Here is a 23793-nt window from a genome sequence, read left to right as displayed (position 1 = left end):
TTACATGTGTATCAATAAAATAAAAATCTACAGCAGTGGAAAATATTTTACACTAGTTGTTGCTCTTTAAAAGCAGATTCATTAATCTGCCCTTTCATCCAATCATATCTATATCCTATATTTCCATATCATATCCTCCTTTCTTTCATTTTTAATTTTTCCCTTTTCTGTTGAATGAAACAGGAATATTTTAACTTGTTTATTGCTTGTATATAGTGCATATAGTTATTGTATTTATTGTATGTAGTTTTTCTTCTATTAGTTTTACCTTTTTAAATTATTTTTTTTATTTTCATTAGACAAAACAGGGGAAATGTGGTGATACCCTGTTTGTGCTGAAATGTGGCGATGTTTTATTTGTACGTTAATAAATAAGGCATGCCTGGAGATCAAGGGAAGAAAGGCCAGATATTTTTAAGTAAACACAGAAGTCAAGCAGTGGTAGCACACGCCCTTAATCCGACCACATGTCAGGCAGAGTCTCTGTGGGTTCAAGGACACACTAGGGAACGGTCAAGTGTAGTGAGACACGCCTTTAATCCCAGTACCAACCCTAGAGCCCTGGAGGTCTGTGCAGACAGGCGGTGACAAGGAAGTGAGGTAGCTGGGCTAAGAGCCAATGAGAGGGCAGAACAGCAAGGCAATCAAAACCTAGGCAATAAAAACCTAGGTAGACAGGAAGTCAGGGCATTTTGGAAGGTGCAGAGCTGATGAGGTAAGGTAGCTGGTGGCTCCCAGTATTTCCCTGATCTCTAAGGCTCTCACCCCTACATTCGGCTGTGTGTTTCTTAATAAGACCGTGTAGAAATTCGTTTACAGGGCCAGGTGTGACTCTAAGGTCCTGGACAGCGTCTTCTCTGGTTCCTCTGAAGCTTTTATAACCCGTTACTACTCACCAGGCTGGTCTCAAACTCACAGATCCTCCTGCCTCTGCCTCCCGAGTGCTGGGATTAAAGGCGTGTGCCTCTGTTGGGGGATCTAGTTTGTCCCAGGCCGGCTCTCTGGTGTGGGCTGGTTTTTGAAGCCCACTTCTGAGGTCCAGGTGTGTGTGTGTGTGTGTCTGTGTCGGGGTTACTCCGGTTCAGCGTCCGCAGACATGGCGTCCTCTACAGCGGCCGAGAAACAGAGGATTCCCAAAGTGGCCAAGGTGAAAAACAAAGCGCCAGCTGAGGTACAGCTAACTGCAGAGCAGCTCTTAAGAGAGGCTAAAGAGAGAGAACTCGAGCTCCTTCCACCCCCGCCTCAGCAGAGGATCACAGATGAAGAGGAGCTCAATGATTACAAACTTGGGAAGAGGAAGACTTTTGAAGATAAGATCAGAAAAAATAGGACTGTGATCAGTAATTGGATCAAATACGCTCAGTGGGAAGAAAGTGTAAAGGAAATCCAAAGGGCTCGGTCCATATACGAGCGTGCCTTGGATGTAGACTATCGGAATGTTACACTCTGGCTGAAATATGCCGAGATGGAAATGAAGAACCGCCAGGTCAACCACGCCCGAAATATCTGGGACCGAGCCCTGACAGCTCTGCCCCGAGTCAGTCAGTTCTGGTACAAGTCCGCGTACATGGAGGAGATGTTGGGCAATGTTGCCGGTGCCCGTCAAGTGTTTGAGCGCTGGATGGAATGGCGGCCTGAGGAGCAGGCCTGGCACTCGTACATCAACTTCGAGCTGAGACACAAAGAGGTGGAGCGGGCCCGAACCCTTTACGAACGCTTTGTGCTCGTGCACCCTGCTGTGAAGAACTGGGTCAAGTATGCCCGATTCGAAGAGAAGCATGCTCATTTTGCCCATGCTCGGAAAGTCTACGAGAGAGCAGTGGAGTTCTTTGGAGAGGAGCATATGGACGCACACCTGTACGCGGCCTTTGCTAAATTTGAGGAAAATCAGAAAGAATTGGAAAGGGTACGAGTTATCTACAAATATGCCCTGCATAGAATTTCAAAACAAGGGGCGCAAGAACTCTTGAAAAACTATACCATCTTTGAGAAGAAGTTTGGTGACCGTCGGGCTGTGGAAGATAGCATCGTGAGCAAACGGAGATGCCAATATGAAGAAGAAGTGAAGGCTAATCCGTACAATTACGATGCCTGGTTTGATTACTTGCGCCTGGAGGAAAGCGAGGCGGAAGCCGACACAGTGCGGGAAGTCTATGAGAGGGCCATTGCCAACGTGCCGCCCATCCAGGAGAAGAGGCATTGGAAGCGCTACATCTATCTCTGGATCAACTACGCGTTCTACGAAGAGCTGGAAGCCAAGGATCCTGAGAGGACAAGGCAGGTCTATCAAGCGTCTTTGGCACTAATTCCTCACAAAAAGTTCACATTTGCCAAAATGTGGTTATATTATGCCCAGTTTGAAATACGACACAAAAATCTGACGCTGGCCAGAAGAGCTTTGGGGACTTCCATAGGCAAATGTCCAAAGAACAAGTTATTCAAAGGGTATATAGAACTGGAACTACAGCTTCGAGAATTTGACAGATGCCGCAAGCTTTATGAGAAGTTCTTGGAATTTGGACCTGAAAATTGTACCTCATGGATTAAGTTTGCAGAATTAGAGACCATCCTCGGTGACATCGATAGAGCCCGGGCCGTCTACGAATTAGCCGTCAGCCAGTCAAGCTTAGACATGCCAGAGGTACTTTGGAAATCATACATCGATTTTGAGATGGAGCAGGAAGACACTGAAAGAGCACGAAACCTTTACCGACAATTGCTTCAGCGAACACAGCATGTCAAGGTATGGATCAGTTTGGCTCAGTTTGAGTTATCCTCAGGGGAAGAGGCAAGTGTGACTAAATGCAGACAGATTTACCAAGAGGCCAACAAAACCATGAGAAACCGGGAAGAGAAAGAAGAGAGACTTGTGTTGCTGGAATCCTGGCGAGGTTTTGAAGATGAATTTGGAACAGTATCAGACAAGCAAGGAGTAGACAAACTCATGCCAGAAAGGGTCAAGAAGAGGAGGAAGGTCCAGGCCGAAGATGGGTCTGATGCCGGCTGGGAAGAATACCACGATTACATCTTTCCAGAGGAGGCTGCCAACCAGCCTAACCTCAAGTTTCTGGCAATGGCCAAGCTTTGGAAGAAACGGCAACAAGAAAAAGAAGCTGCCCAATAGGATCCACGTAAGGACATTGGTGAGAGTGAATCCTCATCCTTTTAAATGTTGGAATTATTTTTAATAGAAATGAATAGTTTAGAACTTTGATTTCTGAACTTTTTTTTATATATTTACACAGTAAGGAGTGATCTTTGATAGCTACCTTTCTAATTATTTTTTTAAACACTCTTGGGTTCAATGTCCATAGAACACCATAGATTCTTGTGTTCACCCCTCCTGCTCCTACCCTATATGAAAATGAGTTTTACACGGCCTGTGTACTCACATGCCCATCAGTGTATGACAGATAATTTATAAGCCCTGACATTCCCCTACAATGAGACAATGTTTAGACATAAAAGTGAAGTGATGATACACACTGGTACATGGATAAACTCTGAAAACATTATAGAAAGCGAGAGAAACAGATTGACCAAGTTGTGCACTGTGATTCCGGGTACAGTAACTGTCCAGAACAGGCAGATCCCAAGAGAGTGGATTATGCTTGTCAGGCCTGGGGAGAGAGGGGAGAGGGAATGAGTGCTTCTAGGAAGATCCCTTTGCTTCTAGGAAGATCCCTTTTCCGGAAGATGATGATATTCTACAACTATCGTGAATGTACAAAATGTTACTGACTGTTTGTGTTTAAAATGCTATGTGGTTATTTTGTATTTAAAAAATAAATTTTATCATATTAATACAATGGCCTGTGTAGTCTATGCTCACTCCTTTGGCTTCTGTGGATTTTCCAGACACTGGGTTTGTTTCCTTCTTTTTTGACTTTTGATTTTAGGTTTGACCATGGAGCCCTGGCTAAGGTTGAATTCTAGATCCTCCTAGCTGAGGAGTGTTGGTGGTGCTCTCCTAAGTCTAGCTCCACCCAGACATTCTGATGCATGTTCCCCCAGTCAGCTCCTGTAGTTCCCACACTGTCTGAGATTAGAGAGGAGCTCCCAGCATTCAGACGATTCTTATTCAGTACTTCAGACACCAGCTTGGCTTCCGTCTTGGGATCTTTCTTTCCATCCTTTCTTTGGATACCATTCCATGGTGCTAAGGACGGCATCAAGGGCTTCTGATGTGCTTGGCAGGAGCTCTTCTGCCATGTGTGGTAGTGCACACCGTTAATGCCAGCACCCAGGAGGCACAGTACCTAGAGGTCCTGTGGTCGAGGTCATTCTAGTCTAAATAAAGGGTATCACGTCAATCACACACACACACACACACACACACACACACACACACACACACACACACAAAACATGAGAACTTCCACTTCCTCAGAGAGACAGCCACAAAGCTCACTTTTACTCCTTAGCATCCTTCACCCTGAGATACAGATTGGACTTTCTTCCCATGCCTGTGGGAAGAGGTAAAGGTTCCTTTAGCCATTGCTGCATGCCCCAGGAGCAGTCCCACACACCTGGAAGCCCTCTTCCAGAGAGGCTCAGCATTGATCCAAGATTCTCTAGCTGGAATTCTCCTATTCCAGAAGCTGCTGTCCTGCCCTTTGACACCCTTCTCACTAAAGCTCAAACTTGCCTGGACCTCCCAATTTTGTCCCAGCTGGCCTGGAGTACCTGATCCGGTAGGCTTCACCTTACAAGCCTACACAATCATACTCATCTCAAATCCAAAGGTCAACATTGCTTTTATTTCCAGTTTTCCGTATCTCACCCAAACAAATAGTTAATAGTTTTCATCTAGAGAATATAAAGGAATGTTTATTGTGTCACCTGGGCTGGTCTTAGCCCTGGATATTAGCAGAGGATGGACTAGGTTCCTTAGGGGTCACTGAATCACCATCTATGGACCAGATGGCAGGGCACTGAATCCAGCAAGTGAGTGCAGCCTCCATCACTGTAGAGGGCTTCAGTGACTCCTCTGAGACTCTGACTCTTAAGGACCATTTGAGTCACAGGTCCTCTAATCAACCACTGCCTTCCAGTCCCTGGGAGGAGGGATCAGTTTTCTCAATCCCCACCATGCTCATCCACATGGAGTTCAAGATGGTCCATGGAACGGATAGCATCAAATGTGCCATCATTAAGCGATGAATGTTAGGGATCTAGTAAATGCAGGAGTATGTTGATGACCCACTCCATGAGCTGGGACTGAGTATTACTGACATGTGGCCACAGCATGCAGAGTGTTGCCTGGGAAAGGCTTCATTTCCTCTTGGGCTTAGACAGACAGTCAGGTTGTGGAACATTGTGGTGGCTCAATGCATGCGAGTTTGCTACATCAACTGAAAGACCTTAGTGTGATGCCCAGAATCTCCTGTGGAAAAAGAAACTGACCATTGAAAGTCATCCTCTGAAGGCAGGCATGGTAGCAAGTGTCTTTAATCCCAGCACACCGGAGGCAGGGGCATGTGGATTTCTGGGAGTTCGTAGCTGGCCTGGTGTATATAATGAGTTCCAGGATGGCCAGAGCTGTGTATGAGACCACATCTGGGTGTCGGGGGGTAGAGAGACAGAGGAGAGAGAGAGAGAGAGAGAGAGAGAGAGAGAGAGAGAGAGAGAGAGAGAGAGAGCATCTTCTGACCTCCACATTGTTACAATGGCACAGAGGGGCCTACATATAGACTCACATACACACTCAATGATAATAAATCAAAGGCATATCCAGAAAACATGTGTGGTGTGTGTGTAGATGTAGAAGACAGCAAGTGCTCCCAGAGAACAGAAAAAGAAAGGGTGGTGTCAGATAATCTGGAACTGTTCCAAGAGTTTCAGGGTGCTGAAATCAAACGCTGGTCCCCAGAAAGAACAGCAAGCCCTGTTAACCTCTGAGCCATCTCTCCAAGAGGATCTCTCTCTAGCTCTTTGACTGGGGTTTCATGAAGCTGAAGTGTATAAAATGCCCAAGAAGAGGGAATTTTGGGTCATTGTTCACTCTGAAAGTTCTAGGATGCAGAAGGTGTAGAAACAAGGGGGGCACTAGAATATGCCAACACGGTAAGCGTAATGAACAACTATGAAACTGTCAATGAAAGCGACTCGGTAAATTAAAAGAATACAATGCCCTCTCTTGCAAAAGGGTTTTATTGAAACCTATGGGAAAGTGTAATGCTAAGGGTGGTGGGGGAAATAATATCCCGCTCCTCAAGCCTTCCAAAGCAAGAAAAAGACAGATCACAGCTCAACAGTGAGAATGCTGTATGCCCGACACCAGTTCATAGTTCAAATAACTTACTGTTCAAGAAAGAAACATCTATCCATAAATTACAAATCTTTATGTAAGATGGGCAACCAAAAGGCAGAGGCCAAACCAAGACAGAGGCATGGAGCCTGCCTCATCAAGTCCATTATGCTCCTTGTAATAGCCTCTCTCTTTATCCCCTTCCCTGTGTCTATGGTCTCTCAGACACTGATTGTGCTGGGATGAAATCCCTGCCATTTTCCAGTCTCTCTTCCTGTCTGAGGTTGGGTCTGCACTGTTGACCTTCATTAGAAAATGAGCCCCTGCTTCTCCATGTCAAAGCTTCACTCCCTCTAATCTGAACTAATGGAGCAGTCTTGTTTCCCAAGTACATCCAACATCCCTTGAGGACACGTGTTCTGTGTCTCCAATGAGTCCCTTGAATCCCGGCTTTCATTTTTCAGAGCCCAGCCGTGACCTCTCCTTATTGATTGCAAACAAGAGCATGGTTTGAACTTGAGGTTGTAGACACAGAATCCATGAAAATCCACACACCTCTTACCAACAAGGTAGATCAACTTGGGCTGCCTTATAGCCTCGAGTGTTTCCATGAGCTTAGAACAATGTGGCAGGTCTGTCTGGCAGGACGTCACCAATGTTATCATAGATCTCCTCAGAGGCAGGGTACATCTCTAGGGTCTGATGTCTCAGGTCAGAAGTGTGCTGCCGCAGCTTCTTCCGATTTCACAGGACAGGAAGTTCTTCACACATTTGACCTAGGAGCCTTCGCAGGAAGGAGGAGGACACTGATTTGGAAGTGTCTGTGATCATAGATCCCTTCAAGTCTAAGCTCAGCAGTGGAGCTGTCAGTCTTTCTTTCTGTCTTCCCAGAGTGAATGGCTTAAATGTAAAAGAATGACACCCTCTCGACCTGTATCCCCCCTCTTCTGGGATGATGCACCGCAGGTTGGGTCTCGCTAATGACATCTGGAGAGCAGACAGACACCATCCTGTCTTCCATCCCGTATGTTGCAGAAATTGTGGTGGGCATCCCAGAAATGGAGCACTCACTTGTAGTGTCCAGTTCTTGTGGCTTCAACAGAAAGATTCCGGTGTCTGGAACTAAGTTTATAATCTGATTTGACCCCTGCCTTAGTTAGGGTTTCTCTTGCTGCAACAAAACACCATGACCAAAGAGCAAGTTGGGGAGGAGAAAGGTTTATTTGACTTACACTTCAGCGTTAAGGTTCATCACTGAAGGAAGTCAGCACAGGAAATCAAAACAGGGCAGCCTGATGACTGGCTTGCTTCACTGGGCTTGCTCAGCCTACCTTCATATAGAATTCAGGACCAGTAGCCCAGGGATGGCACCATCCACCGTTGGGCTGAGCCCTCCCCCACTGATCACTAATTGAGAAAATGCCTTTCAGCTGGATCCCATTGGAAGCATTTCCTCAACTGAGGCTCCTTCCTCTGATGACTCTAACTTGTGTCAAGTTGACACACCAAACCAGCCTGTACAAGCCCACATCTCAAATTCCCTTCGTTCCATTTTTTGAACCCAGTCTGTTTCCATTTCTAGTGACTGGGGAAAGAAGAACAGCCTCATCATATATTGACTGCATCTGTTTGTTATGCCTAGATTCCAGGGTCCCCCAAAGAACACCAGGGAGTCCGAAGCCATAAGCAAAAGCAGAGAGCCTGTTTTCACGCAAGCTGTAGATGGACCCTCCTTGTGTACGATACAGTGGTACTAGCAGAGAGCGCCAATCTGGGCAGGACCACATTTTGTTTTGTTTTGTTTTGATCATATTAGAGGTTGGGGGTGATTTGATTTCCAAGGTTCAGGACCCTAATTGTCTGACAGTTGTCTAGGGGTTTAGGTATGTGCTGGGCATGTTTGGACCATCAGGTATTTATTTCCCCTTAGTTGTTGGTCCTCCCTAGGTGGGTGGGGTCAGCTTATTGCTTTTTCTGGGGACTGGGTAGTACCTGCCAGCAAGCCTATCATGGCAGCTGTGTCTGGGCCTCTAAGCATGTGTTCAAGCTTCAGGATGTCTCAAGGACAAATCCTGCAGCTCGCCTTCCGACGAGTCACGTGCGGACTTGCCCAAGCTTGGGCAAGTGTGAACCAAAAGGATGAGACTAGATCTCAGCCAATTAAAGGTTACTAGTGTAACAGCTGCTTGCTTAACCAATTATGTATGAGATGATCTAACTATCCCTGAAACTCCCTTCAAAGGAGGTGCTTCAAAGGAGCCTGCACACTCTACTCAGGGTCGACCTCACATGCATGCTGGAATATTCATTAATACACGGTCTCGGCTTTTAGGTACCATTCGAGTCTGGGGTCCTAAAGACCATTTTGCCTTGCAAAGTTCAGTGGTCACCTTCCTATCGGTCCTACATGTCCAGTCCACACAACATTTTTTTTTTAAGCAGTCCAGGCAAGAACAGTTTCTTGCCCAAATGGCTATTTTGGCCAAGAAGAAGACAAACTCCACATGGAGCGTCTTTGACGCCCATCCTCTCTTTGAAGTAAATTGGTGCTGACAGGAGCAGACATCTCACTGTCCAGAAAGTCCAAGTTTTTCAAACATTTTAAATGCCGTATTCTGTAGGTCTTTGAAGTGTTTGAAGGTTACCCACCTGATTGAATTATGTCTATGTATACCCAGAAAACTTAACATGCCTACAAGTTTGACTGTCATAGAAGACTAATTATTCATCTATAGTTCTCAATTATCCATGACAATTTCAATGAGTTACGTAAACTTAATACCTTGAAAGAGAGCAGAAATATACATACAGTATAGCAAAATTAACTTTACATGTGTATCAATAAAATAAAAATCTACAGCAGTGGAAAATATTTTACACTAGTTGTTGCTCTTTAAAAGCAGATTCATTAATCTGCCCTTTCATCCAATCATATCTATATCCTATATTTCCATATCATATCCTCCTTTCTTTCATTTTTAATTTTTCCCTTTTCTGTTGAATGAAACAGGAATATTTTAACTTGTTTATTGCTTGTATATAGTGCATATAGTTATTGTATTTATTGTATGTAGTTTTTCTTCTATTAGTTTTACCTTTTTAAATTATTTTTTTTTTATTTTCATTAGACAAAACAGGGGAAATGTGGTGATACCCTGTTTGTGCTGAAATGTGGCGATGTTTTATTTGTACGTTAATAAATAAGGCATGCCTGGAGATCAAGGGAAGAAAGGCCAGATATTTTTAAGTAAACACAGAAGTCAAGCAGTGGTAGCACACGCCCTTAATCCGACCACATGTCAGGCAGAGTCTCTGTGGGTTCAAGGACACACTAGGGAACGGTCAAGTGTAGTGAGACACGCCTTTAATCCCAGTACCAACCCTAGAGCCCTGGAGGTCTGTGCAGACAGGCGGTGACAAGGAAGTGAGGTAGCTGGGCTAAGAGCCAATGAGAGGGCAGAACAGCAAGGCAATCAAAACCTAGGCAATAAAAACCTAGGTAGACAGGAAGTCAGGGCATTTTGGAAGGTGCAGAGCTGATGAGGTAAGGTAGCTGGTGGCTCCCAGTATTTCCCTGATCTCTAAGGCTCTCACCCCTACATTCGGCTGTGTGTTTCTTAATAAGACCGTGTAGAAATTCGTTTACAGGGCCAGGTGTGACTCTAAGGTCCTGGACAGCGTCTTCTCTGGTTCCTCTGAAGCTTTTATAACCCGTTACTACTCACCAGGCTGGTCTCAAACTCACAGATCCTCCTGCCTCTGCCTCCCGAGTGCTGGGATTAAAGGCGTGTGCCTCTGTTGGGGGATCTAGTTTGTCCCAGGCCGGCTCTCTGGTGTGGGCTGGTTTTTGAAGCCCACTTCTGAGGTCCAGGTGTGTGTGTGTGTGTGTCTGTGTCGGGGTTACTCCGGTTCAGCGTCCGCAGACATGGCGTCCTCTACAGCGGCCGGGAAACAGAGGATTCCCAAAGTGGCCAAGGTGAAAAACAAAGCGCCAGCTGAGGTACAGCTAACTGCAGAGCAGCTCTTAAGAGAGGCTAAAGAGAGAGAACTCGAGCTCCTTCCACCCCCGCCTCAGCAGAGGATCACAGATGAAGAGGAGCTCAATGATTACAAACTTGGGAAGAGGAAGACTTTTGAAGATAAGATCAGAAAAAATAGGACTGTGATCAGTAATTGGATCAAATACGCTCAGTGGGAAGAAAGTGTAAAGGAAATCCAAAGGGCTCGGTCCGTATACGAGCGTGCCTTGGATGTAGACTATCGGAATGTTACACTCTGGCTGAAATATGCCGAGATGGAAATGAAGAACCGCCAGGTCAACCACGCCCGAAATATCTGGGACCGAGCCCTGACAGCTCTGCCCCGAGTCAGTCAGTTCTGGTACAAGTCCGCGTACATGGAGGAGATGTTGGGCAATGTTGCCGGTGCCCGTCAAGTGTTTGAGCGCTGGATGGAATGGCGGCCTGAGGAGCAGGCCTGGCACTCCTACATCAACTTCGAGCTGAGACACAAAGAGGTGGAGCGGGCCCGAACCCTTTACGAACGCTTTGTGCTCGTGCACCCTGCTGTGAAGAACTGGGTCAAGTATGCCCGATTCGAAGAGAAGCATGCTCATTTTGCCCATGCTCGGAAAGTCTACGAGAGAGCAGTGGAGTTCTTTGGAGAGGAGCATATGGACGCACACCTGTACGCGGCCTTTGCTAAATTTGAGGAAAATCAGAAAGAATTGGAAAGGGTACGAGTTATCTACAAATATGCCCTGCATAGAATTTCAAAACAAGGGGCGCAAGAACTCTTGAAAAACTATACCATCTTTGAGAAGAAGTTTGGTGACCGTCGGGCTGTGGAAGATAGCATCGTGAGCAAACGGAGATGCCAATATGAAGAAGAAGTGAAGGCTAATCCGTACAATTACGATGCCTGGTTTGATTACTTGCGCCTGGAGGAAAGCGAGGCGGAAGCCGACACAGTGCGGGAAGTCTATGAGAGGGCCATTGCCAACGTGCCGCCCATCCAGGAGAAGAGGCATTGGAAGCGCTACATCTATCTCTGGATCAACTACGCGTTCTACGAAGAGCTGGAAGCCAAGGATCCTGAGAGGACAAGGCAGGTCTATCAAGCGTCTTTGGCACTAATTCCTCACAAAAAGTTCACATTTGCCAAAATGTGGTTATATTATGCCCAGTTTGAAATACGACACAAAAATCTGACGCTGGCCAGAAGAGCTTTGGGGACTTCCATAGGCAAATGTCCAAAGAACAAGTTATTCAAAGGGTATATAGAACTGGAACTACAGCTTCGAGAATTTGACAGATGCCGCAAGCTTTATGAGAAGTTCTTGGAATTTGGACCTGAAAATTGTACCTCATGGATTAAGTTTGCAGAATTAGAGACCATCCTCGGTGACATCGATAGAGCCCGGGCCGTCTACGAATTAGCCGTCAGCCAGTCAAGCTTAGACATGCCAGAGGTACTTTGGAAATCATACATCGATTTTGAGATGGAGCAGGAAGACACTGAAAGAGCACGAAACCTTTACCGACAATTGCTTCAGCGAACACAGCATGTCAAGGTATGGATCAGTTTGGCTCAGTTTGAGTTATCCTCAGGGGAAGAGGCAAGTGTGACTAAATGCAGACAGATTTACCAAGAGGCCAACAAAACCATGAGAAACCGGGAAGAGAAAGAAGAGAGACTTGTGTTGCTGGAATCCTGGCGAGGTTTTGAAGATGAATTTGGAACAGTATCAGACAAGCAAGGAGTAGACAAACTCATGCCAGAAAGGGTCAAGAAGAGGAGGAAGGTCCAGGCCGAAGATGGGTCTGATGCCGGCTGGGAAGAATACCACGATTACATCTTTCCAGAGGAGGCTGCCAACCAGCCTAACCTCAAGTTTCTGGCAATGGCCAAGCTTTGGAAGAAACGGCAACAAGAAAAAGAAGCTGCCCAATAGGATCCACGTAAGGACATTGGTGAGAGTGAATCCTCATCCTTTTAAATGTTGGAATTATTTTTAATAGAAATGAATAGTTTAGAACTTTGATTTCTGAACTTTTTTTTATATATTTACACAGTAAGGAGTGATCTTTGATAGCTACCTTTCTAATTATTTTTTTAAACACTCTTGGGTTCAATGTCCATAGAACACCATAGATTCTTGTGTTCACCCCTCCTGCTCCTACCCTATATGAAAATGAGTTTTACACGGCCTGTGTACTCACATGCCCATCAGTGTATGACAGATAATTTATAAGCCCTGACATTCCCCTACAATGAGACAATGTTTAGACATAAAAGTGAAGTGATGATACACACTGGTACATGGATAAACTCTGAAAACATTATAGAAAGCGAGAGAAACAGATTGACCAAGTTGTGCACTGTGATTCCGGGTACAGTAACTGTCCAGAACAGGCAGATCCCAAGAGAGTGGATTATGCTTGTCAGGCCTGGGGAGAGAGGGGAGAGGGAATGAGTGCTTCTAGGAAGATCCCTTTGCTTCTAGGAAGATCCCTTTTCCGGAAGATGATGATATTCTACAACTATCGTGAATGTACAAAATGTTACTGACTGTTTGTGTTTAAAATGCTATGTGGTTATTTTGTATTTAAAAAATAAATTTTATCATATTAATACAATGGCCTGTGTAGTCTATGCTCACTCCTTTGGCTTCTGTGGATTTTCCAGACACTGGGTTTGTTTCCTTCTTTTTTGACTTTTGATTTTAGGTTTGACCATGGAGCCCTGGCTAAGGTTGAATTCTAGATCCTCCTAGCTGAGGAGTGTTGGTGGTGCTCTCCTAAGTCTAGCTCCACCCAGACATTCTGATGCATGTTCCCCCAGTCAGCTCCTGTAGTTCCCACACTGTCTGAGATTAGAGAGGAGCTCCCAGCATTCAGACGATTCTTATTCAGTACTTCAGACACCAGCTTGGCTTCCGTCTTGGGATCTTTCTTTCCATCCTTTCTTTGGATACCATTCCATGGTGCTAAGGACGGCATCAAGGGCTTCCGATGTGCTTGGCAGGAGCTCTTCTGCCATGTGTGGTAGTGCACACCGTTAATGCCAGCACCCAGGAGGCACAGTACCTAGAGGTCCTGTGGTCGAGGTCATTCTAGTCTAAATAAAGGGTATCACGTCAATCACACACACACACACACACACACACACACACAAAACATGAGAACTTCCACTTCCTCAGAGAGACAGCCACAAAGCTCACTTTTACTCCTTAGCATCCTTCACCCTGAGATACAGATTGGACTTTCTTCCCATGCCTGTGGGAAGAGGTAAAGGTTCCTTTAGCCATTGCTGCATGCCCCAGGAGCAGTCCCACACACCTGGAAGCCCTCTTCCAGAGAGGCTCAGCATTGATCCAAGATTCTCTAGCTGGAATTCTCCTATTCCAGAAGCTGCTGTCCTGCCCTTTGACACCCTTCTCACTAAAGCTCAAACTTGCCTGGACCTCCCAATTTTGTCCCAGCTGGCCTGGAGTACCTGATCCGGTAGGCTTCACCTTACAAGCCTACACAATCATACTCATCTCAAATCCAAAGGTCAACATTGCTTTTATTTCCAGTTTTCCGTATCTCACCCAAACAAATAGTTAATAGTTTTCATCTAGAGAATATAAAGGAATGTTTATTGTGTCACCTGGGCTGGTCTTAGCCCTGGATATTAGCAGAGGATGGACTAGGTTCCTTAGGGGTCACTGAATCACCATCTATGGACCAGATGGCAGGGCACTGAATCCAGCAAGTGAGTGCAGCCTCCATCACTGTAGAGGGCTTCAGTGACTCCTCTGAGACTCTGACTCTTAAGGACCATTTGAGTCACAGGTCCTCTAATCAACCACTGCCTTCCAGTCCCTGGGAGGAGGGATCAGTTTTCTCAATCCCCACCATGCTCATCCACATGGAGTTCAAGATGGTCCATGGAACGGATAGCATCAAATGTGCCATCATTAAGCGATGAATGTTAGGGATCTAGTAAATGCAGGAGTATGTTGATGACCCACTCCATGAGCTGGGACTGAGTATTACTGACATGTGGCCACAGCATGCAGAGTGTTGCCTGGGAAAGGCTTCATTTCCTCTTGGGCTTAGACAGACAGTCAGGTTGTGGAACATTGTGGTGGCTCAATGCATGCGAGTTTGCTACATCAACTGAAAGACCTTAGTGTGATGCCCAGAATCTCCTGTGGAAAAAGAAACTGACCATTGAAAGTCATCCTCTGAAGGCAGGCATGGTAGCAAGTGTCTTTAATCCCAGCACACCGGAGGCAGGGGCATGTGGATTTCTGGGAGTTCGTAGCTGGCCTGGTGTATATAATGAGTTCCAGGATGGCCAGAGCTGTGTATGAGACCACATCTGGGTGTCGGGGGGTAGAGAGACAGAGGGAGAGAGAGAGAGAGAGAGAGAGAGAGAGAGAGAGAGAGAGAGAGAGAGAGAGAGAGAGAGCATCTTCTGACCTCCACATTGTTACAATGGCACAGAGGGGCCTACATATAGACTCACATACACACTCAATGATAATAAATCAAAGGCATATCCAGAAAACATGTGTGGTGTGTGTGTAGATGTAGAAGACAGCAAGTGCTCCCAGAGAACAGAAAAAGAAAGGGTGGTGTCAGATAATCTGGAACTGTTCCAAGAGTTTCAGGGTGCTGAAATCAAACGCTGGTCCCCAGAAAGAACAGCAAGCCCTGTTAACCTCTGAGCCATCTCTCCAAGAGGATCTCTCTCTAGCTCTTTGACTGGGGTTTCATGAAGCTGAAGTGTATAAAATGCCCAAGAAGAGGGAATTTTGGGTCATTGTTCACTCTGAAAGTTCTAGGATGCAGAAGGTGTAGAAACAAGGGGGGCACTAGAATATGCCAACACGGTAAGCGTAATGAACAACTATGAAACTGTCAATGAAAGCGACTCGGTAAATTAAAAGAATACAATGCCCTCTCTTGCAAAAGGGTTTTATTGAAACCTATGGGAAAGTGTAATGCTAAGGGTGGTGGGGGAAATAATATCCCGCTCCTCAAGCCTTCCAAAGCAAGAAAAAGACAGATCACAGCTCAACAGTGAGAATGCTGTATGCCCGACACCAGTTCATAGTTCAAATAACTTACTGTTCAAGAAAGAAACATCTATCCATAAATTACAAATCTTTATGTAAGATGGGCAACCAAAAGGCAGAGGCCAAACCAAGACAGAGGCATGGAGCCTGCCTCATCAAGTCCATTATGCTCCTTGTAATAGCCTCTCTCTTTATCCCCTTCCCTGTGTCTATGGTCTCTCAGACACTGATTGTGCTGGGATGAAATCCCTGCCATTTTCCAGTCTCTCTTCCTGTCTGAGGTTGGGTCTGCACTGTTGACCTTCATTAGAAAATGAGCCCCTGCTTCTCCATGTCAAAGCTTCACTCCCTCTAATCTGAACTAATGGAGCAGTCTTGTTTCCCAAGTACATCCAACATCCCTTGAGGACACGTGTTCTGTGTCTCCAATGAGTCCCTTGAATCCCGGCTTTCATTTTTCAGAGCCCAGCCGTGACCTCTCCTTATTGATTGCAAACAAGAGCATGGTTTGAACTTGAGGTTGTAGACACAGAATCCATGAAAATCCACACACCTCTTACCAACAAGGTAGATCAACTTGGGCTGCCTTATAGCCTCGAGTGTTTCCATGAGCTTAGAACAATGTGGCAGGTCTGTCTGGCAGGACGTCACCAATGTTATCATAGATCTCCTCAGAGGCAGGGTACATCTCTAGGGTCTGATGTCTCAGGTCAGAAGTGTGCTGCCGCAGCTTCTTCCGATTTCACAGGACAGGAAGTTCTTCACACATTTGACCTAGGAGCCTTCGCAGGAAGGAGGAGGACACTGATTTGGAAGTGTCTGTGATCATAGATCCCTTCAAGTCTAAGCTCAGCAGTGGAGCTGTCAGTCTTTCTTTCTGTCTTCCCAGAGTGAATGGCTTAAATGTAAAAGAATGACACCCTCTCGACCTGTATCCCCCCTCTTCTGGGATGATGCACCGCAGGTTGGGTCTCGCTAATGACATCTGGAGAGCAGACAGACACCATCCTGTCTTCCATCCCGTATGTTGCAGAAATTGTGGTGGGCATCCCAGAAATGGAGCACTCACTTGTAGTGTCCAGTTCTTGTGGCTTCAACAGAAAGATTCCGGTGTCTGGAACTAAGTTTATAATCTGATTTGACCCCTGCCTTAGTTAGGGTTTCTCTTGCTGCAACAAAACACCATGACCAAAGAGCAAGTTGGGGAGGAGAAAGGTTTATTTGACTTACACTTCAGCGTTAAGGTTCATCACTGAAGGAAGTCAGCACAGGAAATCAAAACAGGGCAGCCTGATGACTGGCTTGCTTCACTGGGCTTGCTCAGCCTACCTTCATATAGAATTCAGGACCAGTAGCCCAGGGATGGCACCATCCACCGTTGGGCTGAGCCCTCCCCCACTGATCACTAATTGAGAAAATGCCTTTCAGCTGGATCCCATTGGAAGCATTTCCTCAACTGAGGCTCCTTCCTCTGATGACTCTAACTTGTGTCAAGTTGACACACCAAACCAGCCTGTACAAGCCCACATCTCAAATTCCCTTCGTTCCATTTTTTGAACCCAGTCTGTTTCCATTTCTAGTGACTGGGGAAAGAAGAACAGCCTCATCATATATTGACTGCATCTGTTTGTTATGCCTAGATTCCAGGGTCCCCCAAAGAACACCAGGGAGTCCGAATCCATAAGCCAAAGCAGAGAGCCTGTTTTCACGCAAGCTGTAGATGGACCCTCCTTGTGTACGATACAGTGGTACTAGCAGAGAGCGCCAATCTGGGCAGGACCACATTTTGTTTTGTTTTGTTTTGATCATATTAGAGGTTGGGGGTGATTTGATTTCCAAGGTTCAGGACCCTAATTGTCTGACAGTTGTCTAGGGGTTTAGGTATGTGCTGGGCATGTTTGGACCATCAGGTATTTATTTCCCCTTAGTTGTTGGTCCTCCCTAGGTGGGTGGGGTCAGCTTATTGCTTTTTCTGGGGACTGGGTAGTACCTGCCAGCAAGCCTATCATGGCAGCTGTGTCTGGGCCTCTAAGCATGTGTTCAAGCTTCAGGATGTCTCAAGGACAAATCCTGCAGCTCGCCTTCCGACGAGTCACGTGCGGACTTGCCCAAGCTTGGGCAAGTGTGAACCAAAAGGATGAGACTAGATCTCAGCCAATTAAAGGTTACTAGTGTAACAGCTGCTTGCTTAACCAATTATGTATGAGATGATCTAACTATCCCTGAAACTCCCTTCAAAGGAGGTGCTTCAAAGGAGCCTGCACACTCTACTCAGGGTCGACCTCACATGCATGCTGGAATATTCATTAATACACGGTCTCGGCTTTTAGGTACCATTCGAGTCTGGGGTCCTAAAGACCATTTTGCCTTGCAAAGTTCAGTGGTCACCTTCCTATCGGTCCTACATGTCCAGTCCACACAACATTTTTTTTTTAAGCAGTCCAGGCAAGAACAGTTTCTTGCCCAAATGGCTATTTTGGCCAAGAAGAAGACAAACTCCACATGGAGCGTCTTTGACGCCCATCCTCTCTTTGAAGTAAATTGGTGCTGACAGGAGCAGACATCTCACTGTCCAGAAAGTCCAAGTTTTTCAAACATTTTAAATGCCGTATTCTGTAGGTCTTTGAAGTGTTTGAAGGTTACCCACCTGATTGAATTATGTCTATGTATACCCAGAAAACTTAACATGCCTACAAGTTTGACTGTCATAGAAGACTAATTATTCATCTATAGTTCTCAATTATCCATGACAATTTCAATGAGTTACGTAAACTTAATACCTTGAAAGAGAGCAGAAATATACATACAGTATAGCAAAATTAACTTTACATGTGTATCAATAAAATAAAAATCTACAGCAGTGGAAAATATTTTACACTAGTTGTTGCTCTTTAAAAGCAGATTCATTAATCTGCCCTTTCATCCAATCATATCTATATCCTATATTTCCATATCATATCCTCCTTTCTTTCATTTTTAATTTTTCCCTTTTCTGTTGAATGAAACAGGAATATTTTAACTTGTTTATTGCTTGTATATAGTGCATATAGTTATTGTATTTATTGTATGTAGTTTTTCTTCTATTAGTTTTACCTTTTTAAATTATTTTTTTTTTATTTTCATTAGACAAAACAGGGGAAATGTGGTGATACCCTGTTTGTGCTGAAATGTGGCGATGTTTTATTTGTACGTTAATAAATAAGGCATGCCTGGAGATCAAGGGAAGAAAGGCCAGATATTTTTAAGTAAACACAGAAGTCAAGCAGTGGTAGCACACGCCCTTAATCCGACCACATGTCAGGCAGAGTCTCTGTGGGTTCAAGGACACACTAGGGAACGGTCAAGTGTAGTGAGACACGCCTTTAATCCCAGTACCAACCCTAGAGCCCTGGAGGTCTGTGCAGACAGGCGGTGACAAGGAAGTGAGGTAGCTGGGCTAAGAGCCAATGAGAGGGCAGAACAGCAAGGCAATCAAAACCTAGGCAATAAAAACCTAGGTAGACAGGAAGTCAGGGCATTTTGGAAGGTGCAGAGCTGATGAGGTAAGGTAGCTGGTGGCTCCCAGTATTTCCCTGATCTCTAAGGCTCTCACCCCTACATTCGGCTGTGTGTTTCTTAATAAGACCGTGTAGAAATTCGTTTACAGGGCCAGGTGTGACTCTAAGGTCCTGGACAGCGTCTTCTCTGGTTCCTCTGAAGCTTTTATAACCCGTTACTACTCACCAGGCTGGTCTCAAACTCACAGATCCTCCTGCCTCTGCCTCCCGAGTGCTGGGATTAAAGGCGTGTGCCTCTGTTGGGGGATCTAGTTTGTCCCAGGCCGGCTCTCTGGTGTGGGCTGGTTTTTGAAGCCCACTTCTGAGGTCCAGGTGTGTGTGTGTGTGTGTCTGTGTCGGGGTTACTCCGGTTCAGCGTCCGCAGACATGGCGTCCTCTACAGCGGCCGGGAAACAGAGGATTCCCAAAGTGGCCAAGGTGAAAAACAAAGCGCCAGCTGAGGTACAGCTAACTGCAGAGCAGCTCTTAAGAGAGGCTAAAGAGAGAGAACTCGAGCTCCTTCCACCCCCGCCTCAGCAGAGGATCACAGATGAAGAGGAGCTCAATGATTACAAACTTGGGAAGAGGAAGACTTTTGAAGATAAGATCAGAAAAAATAGGACTGTGATCAGTAATTGGATCAAATACGCTCAGTGGGAAGAAAGTGTAAAGGAAATCCAAAGGGCTCGGTCCGTATACGAGCGTGCCTTGGATGTAGACTATCGGAATGTTACACTCTGGCTGAAATATGCCGAGATGGAAATGAAGAACCGCCAGGTCAACCACGCCCGAAATATCTGGGACCGAGCCCTGACAGCTCTGCCCCGAGTCAGTCAGTTCTGGTACAAGTCCGCGTACATGGAGGAGATGTTGGGCAATGTTGCCGGTGCCCGTCAAGTGTTTGAGCGCTGGATGGAATGGCGGCCTGAGGAGCAGGCCTGGCACTCGTACATCAACTTCGAGCTGAGACACAAAGAGGTGGAGCGGGCCCGAACCCTTTACGAACGCTTTGTGCTCGTGCACCCTGCTGTGAAGAACTGGGTCAAGTATGCCCGATTCGAAGAGAAGCATGCTCATTTTGCCCATGCTCGGAAAGTCTACGAGAGAGCAGTGGAGTTCTTTGGAGAGGAGCATATGGACGCACACCTGTACGCGGCCTTTGCTAAATTTGAGGAAAATCAGAAAGAATTGGAAAGGGTACGAGTTATCTACAAATATGCCCTGCATAGAATTTCAAAACAAGGGGCGCAAGAACTCTTGAAAAACTATACCATCTTTGAGAAGAAGTTTGGTGACCGTCGGGCTGTGGAAGATAGCATCGTGAGCAAACGGAGATGCCAATATGAAGAAGAAGTGAAGGCTAATCCGTACAATTACGATGCCTGGTTTGATTACTTGCGCCTGGAGGAAAGCGAGGCGGAAGCCGACACAGTGCGGGAAGTCTATGAGAGGGCCATTGCCAACGTGCCGCCCATCCAGGAGAAGAGGCATTGGAAGCGCTACATCTATCTCTGGATCAACTACGCGTTCTACGAAGAGCTGGAAGCCAAGGATCCTGAGAGGACAAGGCAGGTCTATCAAGCGTCTTTGGCACTAATTCCTCACAAAAAGTTCACATTTGCCAAAATGTGGTTATATTATGCCCAGTTTGAAATACGACACAAAAATCTGACGCTGGCCAGAAGAGCTTTGGGGACTTCCATAGGCAAATGTCCAAAGAACAAGTTATTCAAAGGGTATATAGAACTGGAACTACAGCTTCGAGAATTTGACAGATGCCGCAAGCTTTATGAGAAGTTCTTGGAATTTGGACCTGAAAATTGTACCTCATGGATTAAGTTTGCAGAATTAGAGACCATCCTCGGTGACATCGATAGAGCCCGGGCCGTCTACGAATTAGCCGTCAGCCAGTCAAGCTTAGACATGCCAGAGGTACTTTGGAAATCATACATCGATTTTGAGATGGAGCAGGAAGACACTGAAAGAGCACGAAACCTTTACCGACAATTGCTTCAGCGAACACAGCATGTCAAGGTATGGATCAGTTTGGCTCAGTTTGAGTTATCCTCAGGGGAAGAGGCAAGTGTGACTAAATGCAGACAGATTTACCAAGAGGCCAACAAAACCATGAGAAACCGGGAAGAGAAAGAAGAGAGACTTGTGTTGCTGGAATCCTGGCGAGGTTTTGAAGATGAATTTGGAACAGTATCAGACAAGCAAGGAGTAGACAAACTCATGCCAGAAAGGGTCAAGAAGAGGAGGAAGGTCCAGGCCGAAGATGGGTCTGATGCCGGCTGGGAAGAATACCACGATTACATCTTTCCAGAGGAGGCTGCCAACCAGCCTAACCTCAAGTTTCTGGCAATGGCCAAGCTTTGGAAGAAACGGCAACAAGAAAAAGAAGCTGCCCAATAGGATCCACGTAAGGACATTGGTGAGAGTGAATCCTCATCCTTTTAAATGTTGGAATTATTTTTAATAGAAATGAATAGTTTAGAACTTTGATTTCTGAACTTTTTTTTATATATTTACACAGTAAGGAGTGATCTTTGATAGCTACCTTTCTAATTATTTTTTTAAACACTCTTGGGTTCAATGTCCATAGAACACCATAGATTCTTGTGTTCACCCCTCCTGCTCCTACCCTATATGAAAATGAGTTTTACACGGCCTGTGTACTCACATGCCCATCAGTGTATGACAGATAATTTATAAGCCCTGACATTCCCCTACAATGAGACAATGTTTAGACATAAAAGTGAAGTGATGATACACACTGGTACATGGATAAACTCTGAAAACATTATAGAAAGCGAGAGAAACAGATTGACCAAGTTGTGCACTGTGATTCCGGGTACAGTAACTGTCCAGAACAGGCAGATCCCAAGAGAGTGGATTATGCTTGTCAGGCCTGGGGAGAGAGGGGAGAGGGAATGAGTGCTTCTAGGAAGATCCCTTTGCTTCTAGGAAGATCCCTTTTCCGGAAGATGATGATATTCTACAACTATCGTGAATGTACAAAATGTTACTGACTGTTTGTGTTTAAAATGCTATGTGGTTATTTTGTATTTAAAAAATAAATTTTATCATATTAATACAATGGCCTGTGTAGTCTATGCTCACTCCTTTGGCTTCTGTGGATTTTCCAGACACTGGGTTTGTTTCCTTCTTTTTTGACTTTTGATTTTAGGTTTGACCATGGAGCCCTGGCTAAGGTTGAATTCTAGATCCTCCTAGCTGAGGAGTGTTGGTGGTGCTCTCCTAAGTCTAGCTCCACCCAGACATTCTGATGCATGTTCCCCCAGTCAGCTCCTGTAGTTCCCACACTGTCTGAGATTAGAGAGGAGCTCCCAGCATTCAGACGATTCTTATTCAGTACTTCAGACACCAGCTTGGCTTCCGTCTTGGGATCTTTCTTTCCATCCTTTCTTTGGATACCATTCCATGGTGCTAAGGACGGCATCAAGGGCTTCCGATGTGCTTGGCAGGAGCTCTTCTGCCATGTGTGGTAGTGCACACCGTTAATGCCAGCACCCAGGAGGCACAGTACCTAGAGGTCCTGTGGTCGAGGTCATTCTAGTCTAAATAAAGGGTATCACGTCAATCACACACACACACACACACACACACACACACAAAACATGAGAACTTCCACTTCCTCAGAGAGACAGCCACAAAGCTCACTTTTACTCCTTAGCATCCTTCACCCTGAGATACAGATTGGACTTTCTTCCCATGCCTGTGGGAAGAGGTAAAGGTTCCTTTAGCCATTGCTGCATGCCCCAGGAGCAGTCCCACACACCTGGAAGCCCTCTTCCAGAGAGGCTCAGCATTGATCCAAGATTCTCTAGCTGGAATTCTCCTATTCCAGAAGCTGCTGTCCTGCCCTTTGACACCATTCTCACTAAAGCTCAAACTTGCCTGGACCTCCCAATTTTGTCCCAGCTGGCCTGGAGTACCTGATCCGGTAGCCTTCACCTTAGAAGCCTACAATCATACTCATCTCAAATCCAAAGGTCAACATTGCTTTTATTTCCATTTTTCCGTATCTCACCCAAACAAATAGTTAATAGTTTTCATCTAGAGAATATAAAGGAATGTTTATTGTGTCACCTGGGCTGGTCTTAGCCCTGGATATTAGCAGAGGATGGACTAGGTTCCTTAGGGGTCACTGAATCACCATCTATGGACCAGATGGCAGGGCACTGAATCCAGCAAGTGAGTGCAGCCTCCATCACTGTAGAGGGCTTCAGTGACTCCTCTGAGACTCTGACTCTTAAGGACCATTTGAGTCACAGGTCCTCTAATCAACCACTGCCTTCCAGTCCCTGGGAGGAGGGATCAGTTTTCTCAATCCCCACCATGCTCATCCACATGGAGTTCAAGATGGTCCATGGAACGGATAGCATCAAATGTGCCATCATTAAGCGATGAATGTTAGGGATCTAGTAAATGCAGGAGTATGTTGATGACCCACTCCATGAGCTGGGACTGAGTATTACTGACATGTGGCCACAGCATGCAGAGTGTTGCCTGGGAAAGGCTTCATTTCCTCTTGGGCTTAGACAGACAGTCAGGTTGTGGAACATTGTGGTGGCTCAATGCATGCGAGTTTGCTACATCAACTGAAAGACCTTAGTGTGATGCCCAGAATCTCCTGTGGAAAAAGAAACTGACCATTGAAAGTCATCCTCTGAAGGCAGGCATGGTGGCAAGTGTCTTTAATCCCAGCACACCGGAGGCAGGGGCATGTGGATTTCTGGGAGTTCGTAGCTGGCCTGGTGTATATAATGAGTTCCAGGATGGCCAGAGCTGTGTATGAGACCACATCTGGGTGTCGGGGGGTAGAGAGACAGAGGGAGAGAGAGAGAGAGAGAGAGAGAGAGAGAGAGAGAGAGAGAGAGAGAGAGAGAGAGCATCTTCTGACCTCCACATTG

At 45.8% G+C, this 23793-nt stretch overlaps 3 protein-coding genes across 3 annotated transcripts; all 3 read left to right on the top strand.

Moving 5' to 3' along the window:
• Positions 1 to 1096: 1096 nt before the first annotated feature.
• On the top strand, positions 1097 to 3124 carry LOC131904316 (crooked neck-like protein 1). The gene has a single exon (XM_059255411.1). It carries the CDS (start codon positions 1097 to 1099, stop codon positions 3122 to 3124), a length of 2028 nt encoding a protein of 675 aa, XP_059111394.1.
• Positions 3125 to 10175: 7051 nt separating this feature from the next.
• Positions 10176 to 12203, top strand: LOC131904315 (crooked neck-like protein 1). The gene has a single exon (XM_059255410.1). It carries the CDS (start codon positions 10176 to 10178, stop codon positions 12201 to 12203), a length of 2028 nt encoding a protein of 675 aa, XP_059111393.1.
• Positions 12204 to 19243: 7040 nt separating this feature from the next.
• Positions 19244 to 21271, top strand: LOC131904318 (crooked neck-like protein 1). The gene has a single exon (XM_059255414.1). The coding sequence runs from the start codon at positions 19244 to 19246 to the stop codon at positions 21269 to 21271; it is 2028 nt and encodes a 675-aa protein (XP_059111397.1).
• Positions 21272 to 23793: the final 2522 nt, after the last annotated feature.

The sequence above is a fragment of the Peromyscus eremicus genome, chromosome 2, assembly GCF_949786415.1.
Source record: "Peromyscus eremicus chromosome 2, PerEre_H2_v1, whole genome shotgun sequence".
NCBI classification, from domain to species: domain Eukaryota; kingdom Metazoa; phylum Chordata; class Mammalia; order Rodentia; family Cricetidae; genus Peromyscus; species Peromyscus eremicus.
The sequence above is the reverse complement of the archived record's forward strand: the minus strand, read 5'-3'. Positions and strand labels throughout refer to the sequence as shown.

Excerpts from the sequence above, each read along its gene's own strand:
- LOC131904316 (XM_059255411.1), top strand. The coding sequence starts at position 1,097 with ATGGCGTCCTCTACAGCGGCCGAGAAACAGAGGATTCCCAAAGTGGCC.
- LOC131904315 (XM_059255410.1), top strand. The coding sequence starts at position 10,176 with ATGGCGTCCTCTACAGCGGCCGGGAAACAGAGGATTCCCAAAGTGGCC.
- LOC131904318 (XM_059255414.1), top strand. The coding sequence starts at position 19,244 with ATGGCGTCCTCTACAGCGGCCGGGAAACAGAGGATTCCCAAAGTGGCC.